Source organism: Leptonychotes weddellii, chromosome 1 (genome assembly GCF_054177405.1).
Source record: "Leptonychotes weddellii isolate Sample4059 chromosome 1, ASM5417740v2, whole genome shotgun sequence".
Lineage (NCBI taxonomy): Eukaryota > Metazoa > Chordata > Mammalia > Carnivora > Phocidae > Leptonychotes > Leptonychotes weddellii.
This window is the reverse complement of record NC_138369.1, coordinates 132,025,078-132,039,905: the sequence shown is the minus strand read 5'-3', so window position 1 is coordinate 132,039,905 and position 14,828 is coordinate 132,025,078. Positions and strand designations below refer to the sequence as shown.

At 37.7% G+C, this 14,828-nt stretch overlaps 1 protein-coding gene across 1 annotated transcript in view; it reads left to right on the top strand.

The window, feature by feature from the left end:
• Positions 1-14,828, top strand: part of SLC49A4 (solute carrier family 49 member 4) — a 71,103-nt gene that overhangs the window by 2,047 nt on the left and 54,228 nt on the right. Inside the window, exon 2 of the mRNA XM_081833025.1 lies at positions 5,846-5,939. Coding sequence (XP_081689151.1) covers positions 5,846-5,939 — 94 coding nt within the window. The remainder of the gene's footprint in view (positions 1-5,845; positions 5,940-14,828) is intronic.

The window sequence follows — 14,828 nt, the reverse complement described above, 5'->3', positions numbered from 1 at the left end:
TTTTAAACTGAATTATAGATTGGATTTCATCAGTTTTTCCGCTAATGTCTTTTTTTTTTTCCATTCCGGGATTCAGTCTAGGGTTCCAAATTGCACTTAGTTATGATTTCTCCTTAATTTCCTCCAATCTGTGACAATTCCTCTGTCATTCCTAACAAGGTTGGCTAAATTTAGGGGAAAATGTTATTTTGTTGTTTGTTTTTATTTATATTTTTGTCAGGAGCATTTTTCAATATTATTTTCTAAATTTAACCAACCTTGTTTTTATGGTAGAAGAATGTTAATTTTTACCTTTTTTATTATAATTGTATGAACTATCTGTGGCTAGATAAATTAGGGACTACCTATTCACTTTATAAAATAAGTTACTTCAGGAATTCTTTCAATAGTTCCTGTAACCACATGGGGAATTCAATTTTATATTCGCCATTGGTTGAAGCAATAAAAAATAAATGGAAAAATTCTCTTTTAGTATGTGGTTTTCCTTTTTAGTAGGAGAAAGCTAATACACTTTCATATGTTGGCTGTCCTGCTGCAGATGTCCTCTCTACATACATAGAAAGTAAGTACCGGCATTATTGGGTACTAAAATATCTTGCTCCCTAAAAGGTAGATAGTTGTCTGGCCTTGCTGCTGCCTCAGCCAGCTTATCATAGAAGACCGGTTATCTCCCTAAGATGGGTTTTGTACCCTCTTACCCCTTTTCATTTTTCAGCAGAGACAAAAAAGGACTAGCTAGTGAGATAATAGGAGAGCCAAGAGCAAGTGAACCCTAGAAGCCAAGTGAAGAAAGTTTCAAGGAGATAGTACCTAAATGTGTGCTAAGTACTGGGAAGATAGACTTCACAGAGCCTATATTCTAATGAGATCTAGGCAACAAACAAATATTTAGTATGTCAGATGGTGATAAATGCTATGGAGGAATATAAAGCAAGGCAAGAGAGAAAGAGGAGGTCATGGTTGAAGAATGGAATGCTTGAAATTGAGTTATATTATGGATGCAATCATAGTAAAAGTTAGATCAGAGTATATACAAGAGAAAAGACTACTGAGGTGTAGGGTAGAGGACATGATCATGGAATAAGAAGTCGGGATTGAGAGGCAGGGATATTGAAATGATCATCTAGTGAATCTCGAAATCACCAGATTTATGAAAAAGTATTGTCATAAGGAGGAATAATGAGCCAAGATATTTGTAAACAGTGAGGGTGAATGCCCTGGAGACAGGTGTGTGGTAGTTTCTAGACAACTGCAGCAAGGAGTTTTGAGTATTAGAATTAAATATAATTAGATCAAAAGCTGTTCTGGCCATGATGGAATAGTAGGAACTGGACTTATCCTTCAATTTTCAACCAAAAACAAAAAATTAAAGTATATGAAACAGAGTTTTCAGACATTGGACAACAGGCAGGGCAGGGTGGTGATCCCTATGAACACCATGAAAGAATTTCCAGGTATCAGTGTAGAGATGGGGAGCCCAGACTGAGTGCTGCAGTTTCCCTAGGTTGAGGAGACAGTTGAGAATTGTAAGAGACCAACTTAGCTAGAATTCTTAGGGTGGAGTACCAGAGAGGAAAAGAGCTTTACAGAAAGTTCTAGATCTACAGGGAGTTTCTACAGATCAGTCTTCAGCTGATAACCGATCAGCAGATACATGTGAGGAAACTACCAAATGCTGGAAAAAGGAGCAGCAAAAAAAGAATAGGCAGAACAATTCCCAAAGTTGACACAAAGCTAGGAATAGTTCACATTCCCAAGGTCAGAAAGGGAAAACCTCAAAATACAGAAGAGATTGGGTTGAAAACTCATAGGGGCATTGCCTCAGTAGTAAAGACAAAAGAACCCTAGGCTAAAGAATGCTCTGGTTTCACCTAATAAAGCTTAAAAGTATGCCTCAGAAAGATCAAAAGTAACTCAGCTGTATCTCACAATATTGTTCACAAACATTTAAAGAAATGCAAAAAAAAAAAAAAAAAACCCATCATCCAACAAGGTAGAATTCGGAATTCCTGACATCAAAATAAAAATTTGCCAAGCATGCAAAGAAGCAGGAAAATACGACCGATAAAGAGGAGAAAAACAATGAATAGAAACAGATCCCCAGATGGCACAAATGATAAATTAGTAGACAGGAACATCAAAACAACTACTTTATATATTCTATATATGTTCAAGAAGATAGAAGAAAGCATGAACATGTTAGGGCGAGACACAGGAAACATAAAAAGACCGATATTAAATTTCTGTAGATGGAAATGCAATCTGACCAAAAAAAAAAAAAGGTGTATAGGACAGGATTTAATAGCAGAGTAGACATTGCAGAAGAAAAGATTAGTGAACTTGAAGACGGCAATAAATACTACCCAAAATGGAAGAGAGGGGGGCAAAAAAGACTAAAAAGAAACAAGCAAAAACTCCACCAGCATCAGTGAGTTGTGGGACGTTTTAAGTGACCTAATATACATGTAATTAGGGATCCAGAAGGAGAAGAGAAAAGTAAGGGAAAGGCATAGAGTGAGATGAGAGAGGGCCCCCCCAAATTGAAGAAATAATGGCAGAAAAATTCCGTATCTATAAACCCACAACTCTAAGACAAGAATCCTAGCAGAAGAAACATGAAGAAAACTACACTGAAGCACATCATAATCATATTGCTTAAAACCAGAGAGAATCTTAAAAGCATCGAGAAAAGAGACTGAGGAACTTTAGGGAGGAGAAAGTGACAGTGATCTGGAAGTATTGGGGGAGCAGTGTCATGGTGGGGAGAGGTTTTGGTGGGATTAGGAAGGTAAAGAGAACATTTGGAGAAGGGCTTCAGAATGTAGGGATTCCACGGATTCCCTGATTGTGAGCCCTCCAGCAGGCACAGTGGAAAGGTTTCAGGAGTTGGGGAAGCTGTAGAGATGAGTTCAGATTAGGGGATATATGAAGCCAGATTTGTATAGGGATGACATGTGAATCTTGGATCTCCCAAGCCTGATGTAGACAGAAAAAAAACAGGCAAAATATGATTGTTCCTGGTGGTCTCCAAAGCAGTTTGGGGTGGCAAGACTGTGGCTTTTGGGGATAGGGAGACTGGAGGTCTCCTCACCAAGAACAAACAGAGCTCATCTTCTCTCCAGTTGATGGAAGTATGGAGCCTGAGAACAAACAGTCTTACCAGATGAACTTTATGATGATAATTAATTTCCCATGCATCCACTATGAATGTGTGTGTGTGTGTGTTCCAATTAACTTTGCATCCTGATTTTTTAAGCACACCTGTTGTAGAGATGCCATTCCTGTACCAAATATGTTCCCAGCAAAGGAGTGATTTCATCCATGGGAAGGAAGCTTCCTGCAGTGTCTGTGCCATGTTTGAATAGAATTTATTTTTATTTTCAATCATGTTTGGTTTTCTGAAATTGTTCTAATACCTTTCATCAGATGGTTTTTGCACTCACATCCTAGTACTGTAATCACTTGGGATCTGTTTATTTACATAAAAGTACTAGATGTCTCATAGGCTTATTTTCCTGGAGTCCTCATACCTCTTTTTCCCGAAGTCAGTTGATGTTATTTTGATTACATGAAATTATAGAGTCCTGCCTTGTCGAGATTCAAATGAGATAAAGAAAACATTTTATTCAGAATTGAGCATCATCTGGGGTGGATTAAGTAATACTTGGCAACAATTAAAAATAAGCAAGAAAGCCACAAGCTGTACCTGTGAGGTTGCTTTAATAATCAGCTTTTCACAACTTCTTTATTATGAAATGTATATATTTAGCTGTTATATTATCATTTATTTGATAAAAGCTATAATTGAGTAGAAAAGCGTGCCAGCCTTTAGCAGTAATAATAGGAAACTGGGTTATTTGGACTATATGGTCATAAACAACACCTCACTGCTTAGTTGGTGGCTGCTTACCTTAATTACAAACCAAATACTTAGGAAAAAAATAAATATGTGGAAGGTAAAGCCTTATAGTCCCAAATCTGTAACATTTTAATCAGTATCTCATAAGACACCCCATATGTAAACCTTGTAAGAACAACACTTTGCAAGTTTAGCATATTTATGACCGAGTGTAATTTATTAATTACACTCTATTTCCCATGGCTATAATATGGGTTTAAAATTTGCATTCTTTTAGTAGAAGCAGTAAATGAGCAGTATGTATGCATTACTTCTTACTGGGAAGCACAATTTTCTATGATATTCCTTCTGCCAAATTGTATTAATCATATTCAAATCATATAAGAATATTATAAAGCTAACTCAGTTCATATCACAAATTATCTTCAATGTGGCATGTGTGTGCCTGATCCAGATCTCAAGTTTATTTTCCTTGCTAAGTTTAATCTGCATAATTATAGTTTTGTTGACTTTCAATTTCCTTGGTTAAGAAGCAAAATTCAGCTGAGTAAATTTAAAGATCTTACTGGCTCTATTCAACGATTCATGAATCAGGCAGGATCTCATCTAGCATATAGAAAGGAGTTCCAAGGGCTGTGCAAAATGAAAGACTTTTACAGGCAGAACGGAGTGGGAACAAGGAGGTTTTACTAGCAAAAGTGGATTGCTTGTGGCAAGGTCATTTTCCTTCAGGGGACAGGAGGGGGTCTGTCAGGCAGATTACCTCACTAGCACTGATTGATTAGATTAGTGTTCCATTTCTGGGAGAACCAAAACTGAAATTAAGTCAAGGCAGTTTGGTGACATGAGACTTAGCATGAGCAACTCCATTTTGGGCCTGTTGTCTTGTTTTTAACACCTTCAAGCAGAAAAGCCCTTTGAAAACCAAAATACTTAACTATTCCCTGCTGTCAAAAAAAAGAAAGCCCTGGGAAAAAAAGAAAAACTTAGATTTAAAAATTTGCATTCAGTCTATTCACTATGAAATGGTTTCCATGAGGCTTTGAATTTGGGAGAAATTGGAAGAAATGTTGCCACTTCTGCCACATGCTCAGTATGAGCCACCTGTGTGATGTGGCTGCCACAGACAGGTGGTATTAGTTTAGTAGTAACAGAAGTGCAGCATTCCAGCAGTAGGAATTTATAATCCCATTAAACTACTCTGCCATACCTAGAATATTGTGTCTATTTTTGATTGCCTTATTTTAATATTTTTATATTCTCTTTTACCTTGTTATCCATGTGACTGACTATTGGCACACATTTTTAAAATAATTGATTATATTTGAGATAGAAAGGGAAAAGCTATTTGATCCATATTAGGAAGTCCTAAGCCATGCCTTTTTTTTTAATGGTATCATTCTATAAATTGAAAGCCATCTGATAAGTCAAGAAAATTAAAAAGACCATTGTTGTATTCATAGTCAAAGGGTTCTAAAGGACCACCTCATATAACAAGCATTAGTTTGTCCTGCTAATTATATAAAATACATAATTGGCCAGTTGTCATTTTTCAAGAAAATTTAAAGCCATGATCTATCTACATTAAAAAACTTTTTAGGGGCAGTTTAGAGTTTCTGCAGCTTGCATTTGAAAACTGGAAATTTTATAATGGAAGTATAAAACAAAAATAGCTAGTCCTTTAAAATTATCTTCTGTATTTTTTACTGTTATATATGAATAAAACATTGTAGCCATTCATTTTGAAAAACTGGACCTAATGGATCTTCTTTGATGTGATCATTCAAGTTTTCTATTAAAGTTAGAATCCTTTCATTTTCAGCATGGAGAGTTTTTTTCCCCCATGTGTGGAGTTTTAGCAAAAAGCTAAAATACTGGAATATAATATCACTGTGATTGAGTAAAACAATCTTTGCTCTTAACACTCTTAACATGTAAATGAAAAGAATGTAAAAAATAACCCAGATTTTTTTTGTTTCCTCCTAGGTCTTCGGGTAACAGTGCTTCTGACATCCTTCCTTATGGTTTTGGGAACTGGTCTAAGATGCATACCTGTATCAGACTTAATGCTTAAAAGAAGGTAAATTCTATAAATAACTTAAAATTTTTTCCCACATTTTTCTTCATTACAAATATATTAAATATGTTTGGTTATAAGCTTTTAGTAAATGGTTCCATTTTTTTTAATAATTTTTTTAAAGATTTTATTTATTTGAGAGAGAGAGAGAGATCGCACACAAACAGGGGAGAGGGAGGAGCAGGTAGCCTGATGTGGGGCTCGATCCGAGGACCCTGGGATCATGACCTGAGCTGAAGGCAGATGCTCAACTGACTGAGCCACCCAGGCGCCCCTAAACGGTTCCATTTTTAAGAGGATCAATAGAGGGTCATAGTTAAATTAGCATTTATTTTTTTTCCCTACATAATGATTAATTCAGTAGACATTTATTAATTGTCATATGGAAAATGACTATACTAATTTTTGTGTAAATAGAAAAAGAACAAGTTAATCTTCATGCTATCTAGGAGCGATAATAACCACGGGAAAATAATGGTATAACGTAAGGAAGAATAATGTAGCTAATGCAACAGAAGGGGTATAAAACTGTCCTGAGACACTGCGAGAAGTTTCAGCTGAGGGTATCAAAAAGAGTTGATGAAGGAGGTGATAATTAAAGTAGGCATTGAAGGATGAGTAGAACTGGGATTATATAACTGCAGTTACCAAAGAATATTCCAGAGAAGAGGAATAACAGGAACAAAGGCATAGAGGCAGGTAGGCATAGACCTCATCTGGGATGGTTAGGTAATTTCATTTGTGTACAGCAGCATTTCTGCACCTGGGTCTGTGGATTTATTCTCAGAGGGTACAAAGTATATGAAGATCTTAAAGTTTTGTTTTCCTTTTGGTTAGAATATTACTAAAATTATTTTACCAGTAATAATCTGTACTTAAAAGACATTTTTATTGACTAGAATGTCATTTTCTTAAATTAGTGTTTCTCAAACTGGGGTCCTTGGATGTGATCCTGAAGGTCATTGAAAAATTTTTCGTCTTTAAAAAGGACCCATGGGGGTGCCTAGGTGGCTCAGTCAGTTAAGGGTCTGCCTTCGGCTCAGGTCATGCCTGGCAGGGAGCCTGCTTCTCCCTCTCCCTCTCCTGCTCTACCTGCTTGTTCTCTCTCTGTCTCTCTCTCTGTCAAATAAATAAAATCTTAAAAAAAAAAAAAGGACCCATAAATTATTCAAGTTTGGGAGATACTCGTCTACAGGTTAAGGTATAAAAATGGGATATAAATAGATGAGTTTAGAAAAGGTTATCCAGATTATGGATAGACGTAGAAAAGATTATCCAGAGGGATCTTGATGCCATCCTGTAAAATTGTGTTCTCCTCACTGGGCAGTTGTGAGCCACTTAGTTCTTGTGGCTTAGAGCAGCAATAAGATCTGACCTGTGTTGGGTAAACTACTGATTTGAGGTATATAGGATTGATTACAGAAGGTAGAGATAGCTGGGAGGAGACCAGGAAAGAAGTGAGAGTCCAAACTGGAATCATTTTTTATTTGTTTATTCATTTATCAGTTCACTTACTCAACAAAATTCACTGAGCTCCTACTGAGTGCCAAGCTCTCTTCTGGACATGGGGAACACAGCAGAGAACACCAAAGACAAATCCTTGCCTCTTGGAGTTTACATTCTGGTTGGGGAGACTGGCAATAAACCAGATAAATAAATAAAATATGTAGTATGTGTTATAGAGAAAAAATAAAATAGGAAAGAAAGATCTGAAATGTCAGGGGAAGGATGGTGAAATTTCAGAAAGAATGCCCCAAGAAAACAAAAAACAAACCAAAAAAACCTTACTGGGAAGATAACTTTTTGGGGTAAGAACCCAAAGGAATGGACCATGCATTATCTGGGGGCCAAGCATTCCAGGCAGAACAGCAAATGTAAAGTGCTGGAAGGGAAGAGCTCTCCTGGCAGGGAGGTTAATGTGCCTGGAGCCAAGTGAGACAGGAGAGGCTTCGTGGGAAGAGTGATAGAAAATGAGATCAGCACGGTTATGGGGTGGTGGTGGGAGTGTGAGACAAGATCCTTTAAGACCTTAGCTTTTTCTGAGCTGGGAAACCATTGGTGATTTTGAGCTGAGGAGAACCCTGGTCACAAGCTGCTTTGTTGAGAATAGACTGAAGCTGGAGGTCAAGGGCAGGAGTAAGAAGACCAGTTGGGGAGCCAGTGCAATAAACCAAGTGAGAGATGATGGGTCTCTGTGGAAAGCTAGTCTTCATTTCCTATCCTTTTGAGTGAAGTCTTAACAGATGAGTTTCATTATTGTGTTTGAGATGTTCTTAATTTTTCAAACACGGCATCCACAGTTTTTAAATACAAATTTCAGTAAGCTTAACTTTAATAATGCATTCTTTTAAAATGCCCATTAATATTTTTATTAGCTTTTCTTCTGTTTTGAGCCATCCATACTATTCTCTCTAGTCTTATTTCCCTTTATATCTTTTCCAGATATAAAGCTCTAACAGTAATAAAGAATTGACTCTCTGTCTTGGTGAAGAAGGTGATATGGAAAAAAAATAGAGCTCGTAAAGAAATGTAAACAAAGATAGGAGGAGATGAAAGAGAATTACTAAAAGAGTTCAGAGAGATTGAATCTTTGATAAAAAGAGGGCATAAATTGAATTTTCAATCCTCGTGCATTCATCTATAAAGAATGTAGGAATATTATCCCCTTAAAATGAGACTTTGTTTTATGTCCATACAGTATTTCTTTTAAGCAGTATTATTAACAATGCTTATGCGGCTGTTAAAATGAAAACGCTACAATTAGAATATGTGTTTTTGACTAGTAAGTTTAATAGATCACCACTTTTAAGCTTCCATCTCCATCTGATACTCAGCAGGAAGGGGTAAAGACCTGTAACATCCATTTGGACAGCGTTGAAACAAGTATTTGGCAATCTGTGTTTTTGTGCCCGTTTTACTTGGAGCTTTTTGAACCTCAGACCCAGCCTTCTGGCATAGTGTCCCTGCACCCTTGGCGTCCTGTATCTTAGCTTCCTTAAGTCTCCAGACATGATAAAAGCAGCTTCTGACAAGCTCTTTCATCAACCAAGACTCTTCTCACCACCTTCCTAATGGTGTTCTATCACTGCATGATATCAGTATTTCTTTTACCTGCATAGTACCAGTAAAAATCCAGGAAAATTATTTTTCTACTTCTATTTTTCTACATCATAGATAAATGAGGAACTTAGAATAATGAACTTAATTTTTTTTCTTTAATTTTTTTTTTTAAAGATTTTATTTATTTATTTGACAGAGAGAGACACAGCGAGAGAGGGAACACAAGCAGGGGGAGTGGGAGAGGGAGAAGCAGGCTTCCCGCCCAGCAGGGAGCCCAACGCAGGGCTCGATCCCAGGACCCTGGGATCATGACCTGAGCCGAAGGCAGACGCTTAACGACTGAGCCACCCAGGCGCCCCAAAATAATGAACTTTAAAGCATTTCTTCTGTGATCGGGAAGCAAATCATACCAAAAAAATTATAAATGTCATTGCTGTATAGCACTGGATGATGTTACTTTGTAGCATGAAATATGATACTGCATGCCCAGTAAACAATTTAAAGATTTCCAGAGGGTGAACTTACAGTAAGATATATGTGCTTTTAACTGTAGGTGTATCCAGGGATTCCTGTAACACATGCCATGTTATCTTCTAATTCAGTGTAGTTTCCACTAATATAAATTATAGATAACATTTACTAATGTGTGTTAGTTAAATAGGATGGTTCTAGTAAACATAGATTTTTTTTTTTAAGAAATATATTCTATTGTGAAATGCTTGCAGCTGGCAAAATTTCATTTAAAATGACCATACCAGGGGTGCCTGGCTGGCGCAGTCAGTGGAGCGTGCAACTCTTCATCTCGGTTGTGGATTTGAGCCCCACGTTGGGTGTAGAGATTACTGAAATAAAACCTTTTTAATTAATTAAAAAAATAAATAAAATGACCATACTAGAAAAGATTGTTTAATACATGGTTTTATGATAATTGCTTAACTATCTGGGGACAAAAAAATGAAGAAAAACCTTAAATCTCTGTCTTACCATTTAAGTAAATTCCAGTTGGGTCAAAAATTTTAATGTAAAAAATGAACCATAAAAGTGTAGATAATGAGGCTATTTTTCAATAATCTGACAATGAGGAAGACCTTTCTACTAAAACGCAAGTCCGAAAAGCCATAGAAGAAAGGCTTCATACATTTGACTACATAAAAAATTTAGAATATCGGGTGGCTCAGTCGGTTAAGCATCTGCCTTTGGCTCAGGTCACGATCCTGGGGTCGTGGGATCGAGCCCCGCATCAGGCTCCCTGCTCAGCAAGGAGCCTGCTTCTCTCTCTCCCTCTGCTGCTCCCCCTACTTGTGATCTCTCTCTCTGTCAAATAAATAAATAAAATCTTAAAAAAAAAAATTTAGAATATCTGCACAATTAAATGTACTATAAAACAAAGTCAAAAGACAAGTTAAAAGCTGGGAAATACGTGCAGCAATAAAACAAATGGGTAATTTCCTTTTTTGTTTTTTTAAAGATTTTATTTATTTATTTGAGACAGAGAGAATGAGAGAGAGCACATGAGAGGGGGGAGGGTCAGAGGGAGAAGCAGGCTCCCTGCTGAGCAGGGAGCCCGATGCGGGACTCGATCCAGGGACTCCAGGATCATGACCTGAGCCGAAAGCAGTCACTTAACCAACTGAGCCACCCAGGTGCCCCCCAATGGGTAATTTCCATAGTTGAAAAGAATTTCTTCAAATCAATAAAAGATAGCAACTTAGTAGGAAAATGAGTGACAGATACGGGCAAGTAATTACAGAAATTAAAATACATATGACATAAACTTAAGGAAAGATGCTCAACTTTCTGTCATAATTAAAGAAATGAAAATTTAAACAGCATGTAGATGTGTAGATGTCTGTTTATTGGCAAAGATGAAAAAGTGTGATAACATTATATGTTGGTTGGGGTAGAAAAAAATGGGCCCTGCTGATGTGTGAGTAGTTTGGGGCATTCCTATTTGGAGGGCATTTTGGCAGTATTTATTAGATTCAAAATGCGGTGTCCTTTAACCCAGTATTTGCACTTCTAGAAAATTAGCCCACATATGAAGTTCTACCAGTTTGCAGGGGTAACCATGTTTGTGCAGCTTTGCTTGTAATGGTCGAAGGCTACTGTCAGAAGGCCAGTGTCTTTGGGATGCCTGGGTGGCTCAGTTGGTTGAGCATTTGACTTTTTTTTTTTTTAAGATTTTATTTATTTGAGAGAGAGAGAGTGAGCGAGACGGCACACAGCAGGGGGAGCGGCAGGGAGAGGGAGAAGCAGACTCCCCGCTGAGCAGGGAGCCCAACGTGGGGCCCGTTCCCAGGACCCTGGGATCATGACATGAGCCAAAGGCAGACGTTTAACCGACTGAACCACCCAGGCACCCCAAGCATCCGACTCTTGATTTTGGCTCAGGTCATGATCTCAGGGTCATGAGACAGAGCCCCTGTGGCAGGCTCTGTGCTCAGCGGGGAGTCGGCTTGAATATTCTCTCTCCCTTCCCCTACTCACATTCTCTCTTTCTCTCTCTCTCTCAAATAAATAAATAAATCTTAAAAAAAAGAAGGCGGCGGCCAGTATCTTCAACAGAGGACTGGTTATGGTAAAGTATATTGTGAAATAGTATGCAGCTGTGAAAAGGAAGTAAAAGTTCTTTATGTGCTGAATGGAAATATCTCCAAGATATATTGTCCAGTTTTATAAAAAGGCAGTTTACATGTTATGTAACATGTTATATTTAGGAAAAAAGTAGGAGGGATATATGTATGTGTGATTATATGGCAAGGACTGTTTCTGAAAGAAACCATTACCATTAGTTGTTTTAAGGAGGAGGTCTGGGGAACTAGAAGTCTGGGGTGGAAAGGAGATTTACTTTTTATTTTGTATTCTTTCCTACTCTTGGGAATATTTTTACCATGTGCATATATTACCTTCTTGACAAGACACAAGTTAAGTGAAACTAAAATGATCATGTTAGAGTTTCAATGATGAGAACAAGAAAAAGAAAGGCAAGGAAGGGTTATATGCAGATTTCCCCAATATAGAAATATAAAGATTTTGATGTAAAAGTGAACAGTTGGTAGATTTCAACACTAAGACTCTTCTTTGTAAAATACATTAAGATTCAGATTTTCCTAGATCAGTGTTTTTTAAAAGTATGATCTGCACACTACCTACTTATTAAAAATATGAATCCCAGGGGCCCCACTGCAGTACCACTCATGTAGTCTCTGGAATGAATCCCCAGAATCAACAATTTTAACAAGCTCCTTTAGTTAATTTTATGCTCATTTAAGTTGGAGAACTATTGCCCTGAGTACTAGCATCCTCACTTTAAATGGGAACCGATTAAGCAAATTGCATTGTGCTTGCCCATCCTGCAGTATAATCACATGATATATTTAATGTCTTAAAGCAGATTAAGATTTAGCCTTTATTCAGTCATTTTATTTGGCCTAATTTGACTCTTAAATGTCCAGGGGTCAAGTTTCACAACTGTTTCTACATGGTGGTAATATGGGAAAGAGAAAAATTGGTAAGGGAAGATAACTCATCTTGATTAGTATTTAACAGGGTGAAAAAAGAGAGTAGAAAGGTGTAGAAAATACTTTTTCCCCCTTTTGGTTGTCTTTAGGATATAGTTATTTCTGAGACATTTCTTCCAAGGGCCCATACAGTAGCTTATATGAATGTTTTTATTTACTTTATTTAGATTAAATATAATACACATAAAAGTACATAAAAACATATGTACACTTTAGGGAAATAATCATAAAACAGGCAGTCATGTACTCATTACCCAATTTAGAATTCTAGAACTCCCCATGGGCCCCTCCGTGATCATACCTCTCTCCTTGCCTACTGTACATAATCACAATCACACATGTTGATAGGATTTTCGGAACAGGCTGAGTTGAAAGTTATGAAGAATACATTCAAAGTCCATTGCACATCTCTATTTTTTTCTTCTGAGTAAAGATTTGCTCTAGATGTTTTTTCTCTTAATACCAAAAAGAACAATTAAAACATTTTATGTACAACAATATCATTATAGGAACAAAATAGACTAGAAGTAGACATTGATAATTTAATGTAATTAAAAACCTGTAAATTAGTAGGATTGGATTGGTAAATAAATCGTATTTTATTAAGTTTAGGTTTATCTAATATATGTTTGGGAAAATCAGTTACCTATTTGGTTACTTTACATGCATCAAAATATATTCCAGATGGAGTGATGAGCTATGTATTTAAAACTGAGACTGTGTAAGGGAAAATTAATCTTATCACTAAAGAGATTGCTTTTTTCCAAGCGTAAAAACAATGAAAGACATCACAAAGGGAAAGGTCAATAGGTTTGACTACATAAACATTTGAACGGTTAGGGGTGCCTGGGTGGCTCAGTCGTTAAGCGTCTGCCTTCAGCTCGGGTCATGATCCCAGGATCCTGGGATCAAGCCCCACATCGGGCTCCCTGCTCTGTGGGAAGCCTGCTTCTCCCTCTCCCACTCCCCCTGCTTGTGTTCCCTCTCTCGCTGTGTCTCTCTCTGTCAAATAAATAAAATCTTTAAAAAAAACAAAAACAAAAAAAAACATTTGAACGTTTAGGCTCAAATCGAAGTTAAAACTCAAACTGGGAAAAATATTTGTTGCAAGTATGATAGATAACAGATAAAAAATATAAAAATATATAAGCAATTTAGGAAAGTGAATGGAAAATTGGGTATAGTAGACATAAGAAATGTTGGCTCCCAGATTTCATCCTTTAAATTCATAATTCAACAGTCCACATTTATTGACAGTATTAGTAAGGTATAGGCTAAGCTATGTAATAAAGATACCAAAGATACACAGGCTCAATGAGAAGTTTATTTTTCTCTGAAGAAAGCCTAGGAGATAGTGGGTTGCTTGTAGGCAGCTCTGTTCTACAAGGCCCTCGAAGGACCCACGTTTCTTTTCTGTTGTTGCTCTAACATCCCCTAGGGTGGTGCCCTTGTCCGAGTGGTCAAAGCTGGCTCATAATCCTACTCTCATTCTAGCCCCCAAGAAGGGGAAGTAGGACATTCAGGGCAATGACTACATCACTCAGTGATGTCTAAGAGGTTGTATATGTCATCTGTCCTCACATCCACTTGTACAGACTTAGTCCATGGCCACGCCGTCTGTAAGAGAGGCTGGATGTGTAGCTCAGCAGCCATGTGCCCAATTAAAACTCAGGTAGATAGGGCGCCTGGGTGGCTCAGTTGTTAAGCGTCTGCCTTCAGCTCAGGTCATGTCCCAGAGTCCCGGGATCGAGCCCCGCATCGGTCTCCTGCTTGGCGGGAAACCTGCTTCTCCCTCTCCCACTCCCCCTGCTTGTGTTCCCTCTCTCACTGCATCTCTGTCAAATAAATAAATAGAATCTTAAAAAAAAAACAACTCAGGTAGATAAATATATAAAGAGAAAAAAGAGAAAAATTGCAGTACACCAATAGGAGAAAAGACCAGTAATCAAAAGAGAAATGCAAATTAAAATAAGGAGATGCCTTTTGGCCTTCTCAAGTGTGGTAGGCAGAAGAATGCTCCCATCCCCAAAGGATAACCATGTCCTAATCTCTGGAACCTGTGAATATGTTACATTACATGGTGAGGGAAAGCTTTGGTTGCAGGTGGAATTAAGTTTGCTAATCAGCTGACCTTAGGGAGATTATCCTGGCTTATCCAGATGGTCCCAGTGTAATCACAAAAGTCCTTAAAAGAGAAACAGAAGGGGCGCCTGGGTGGCTCAGTCGTTAAGCGTCTGCCTTCGGCTCAGGTTATGATCCCGGGGTCCTGGGATCGAGCCCCACATCGGGCTCTCGGCGGGAAGCCTGCTTC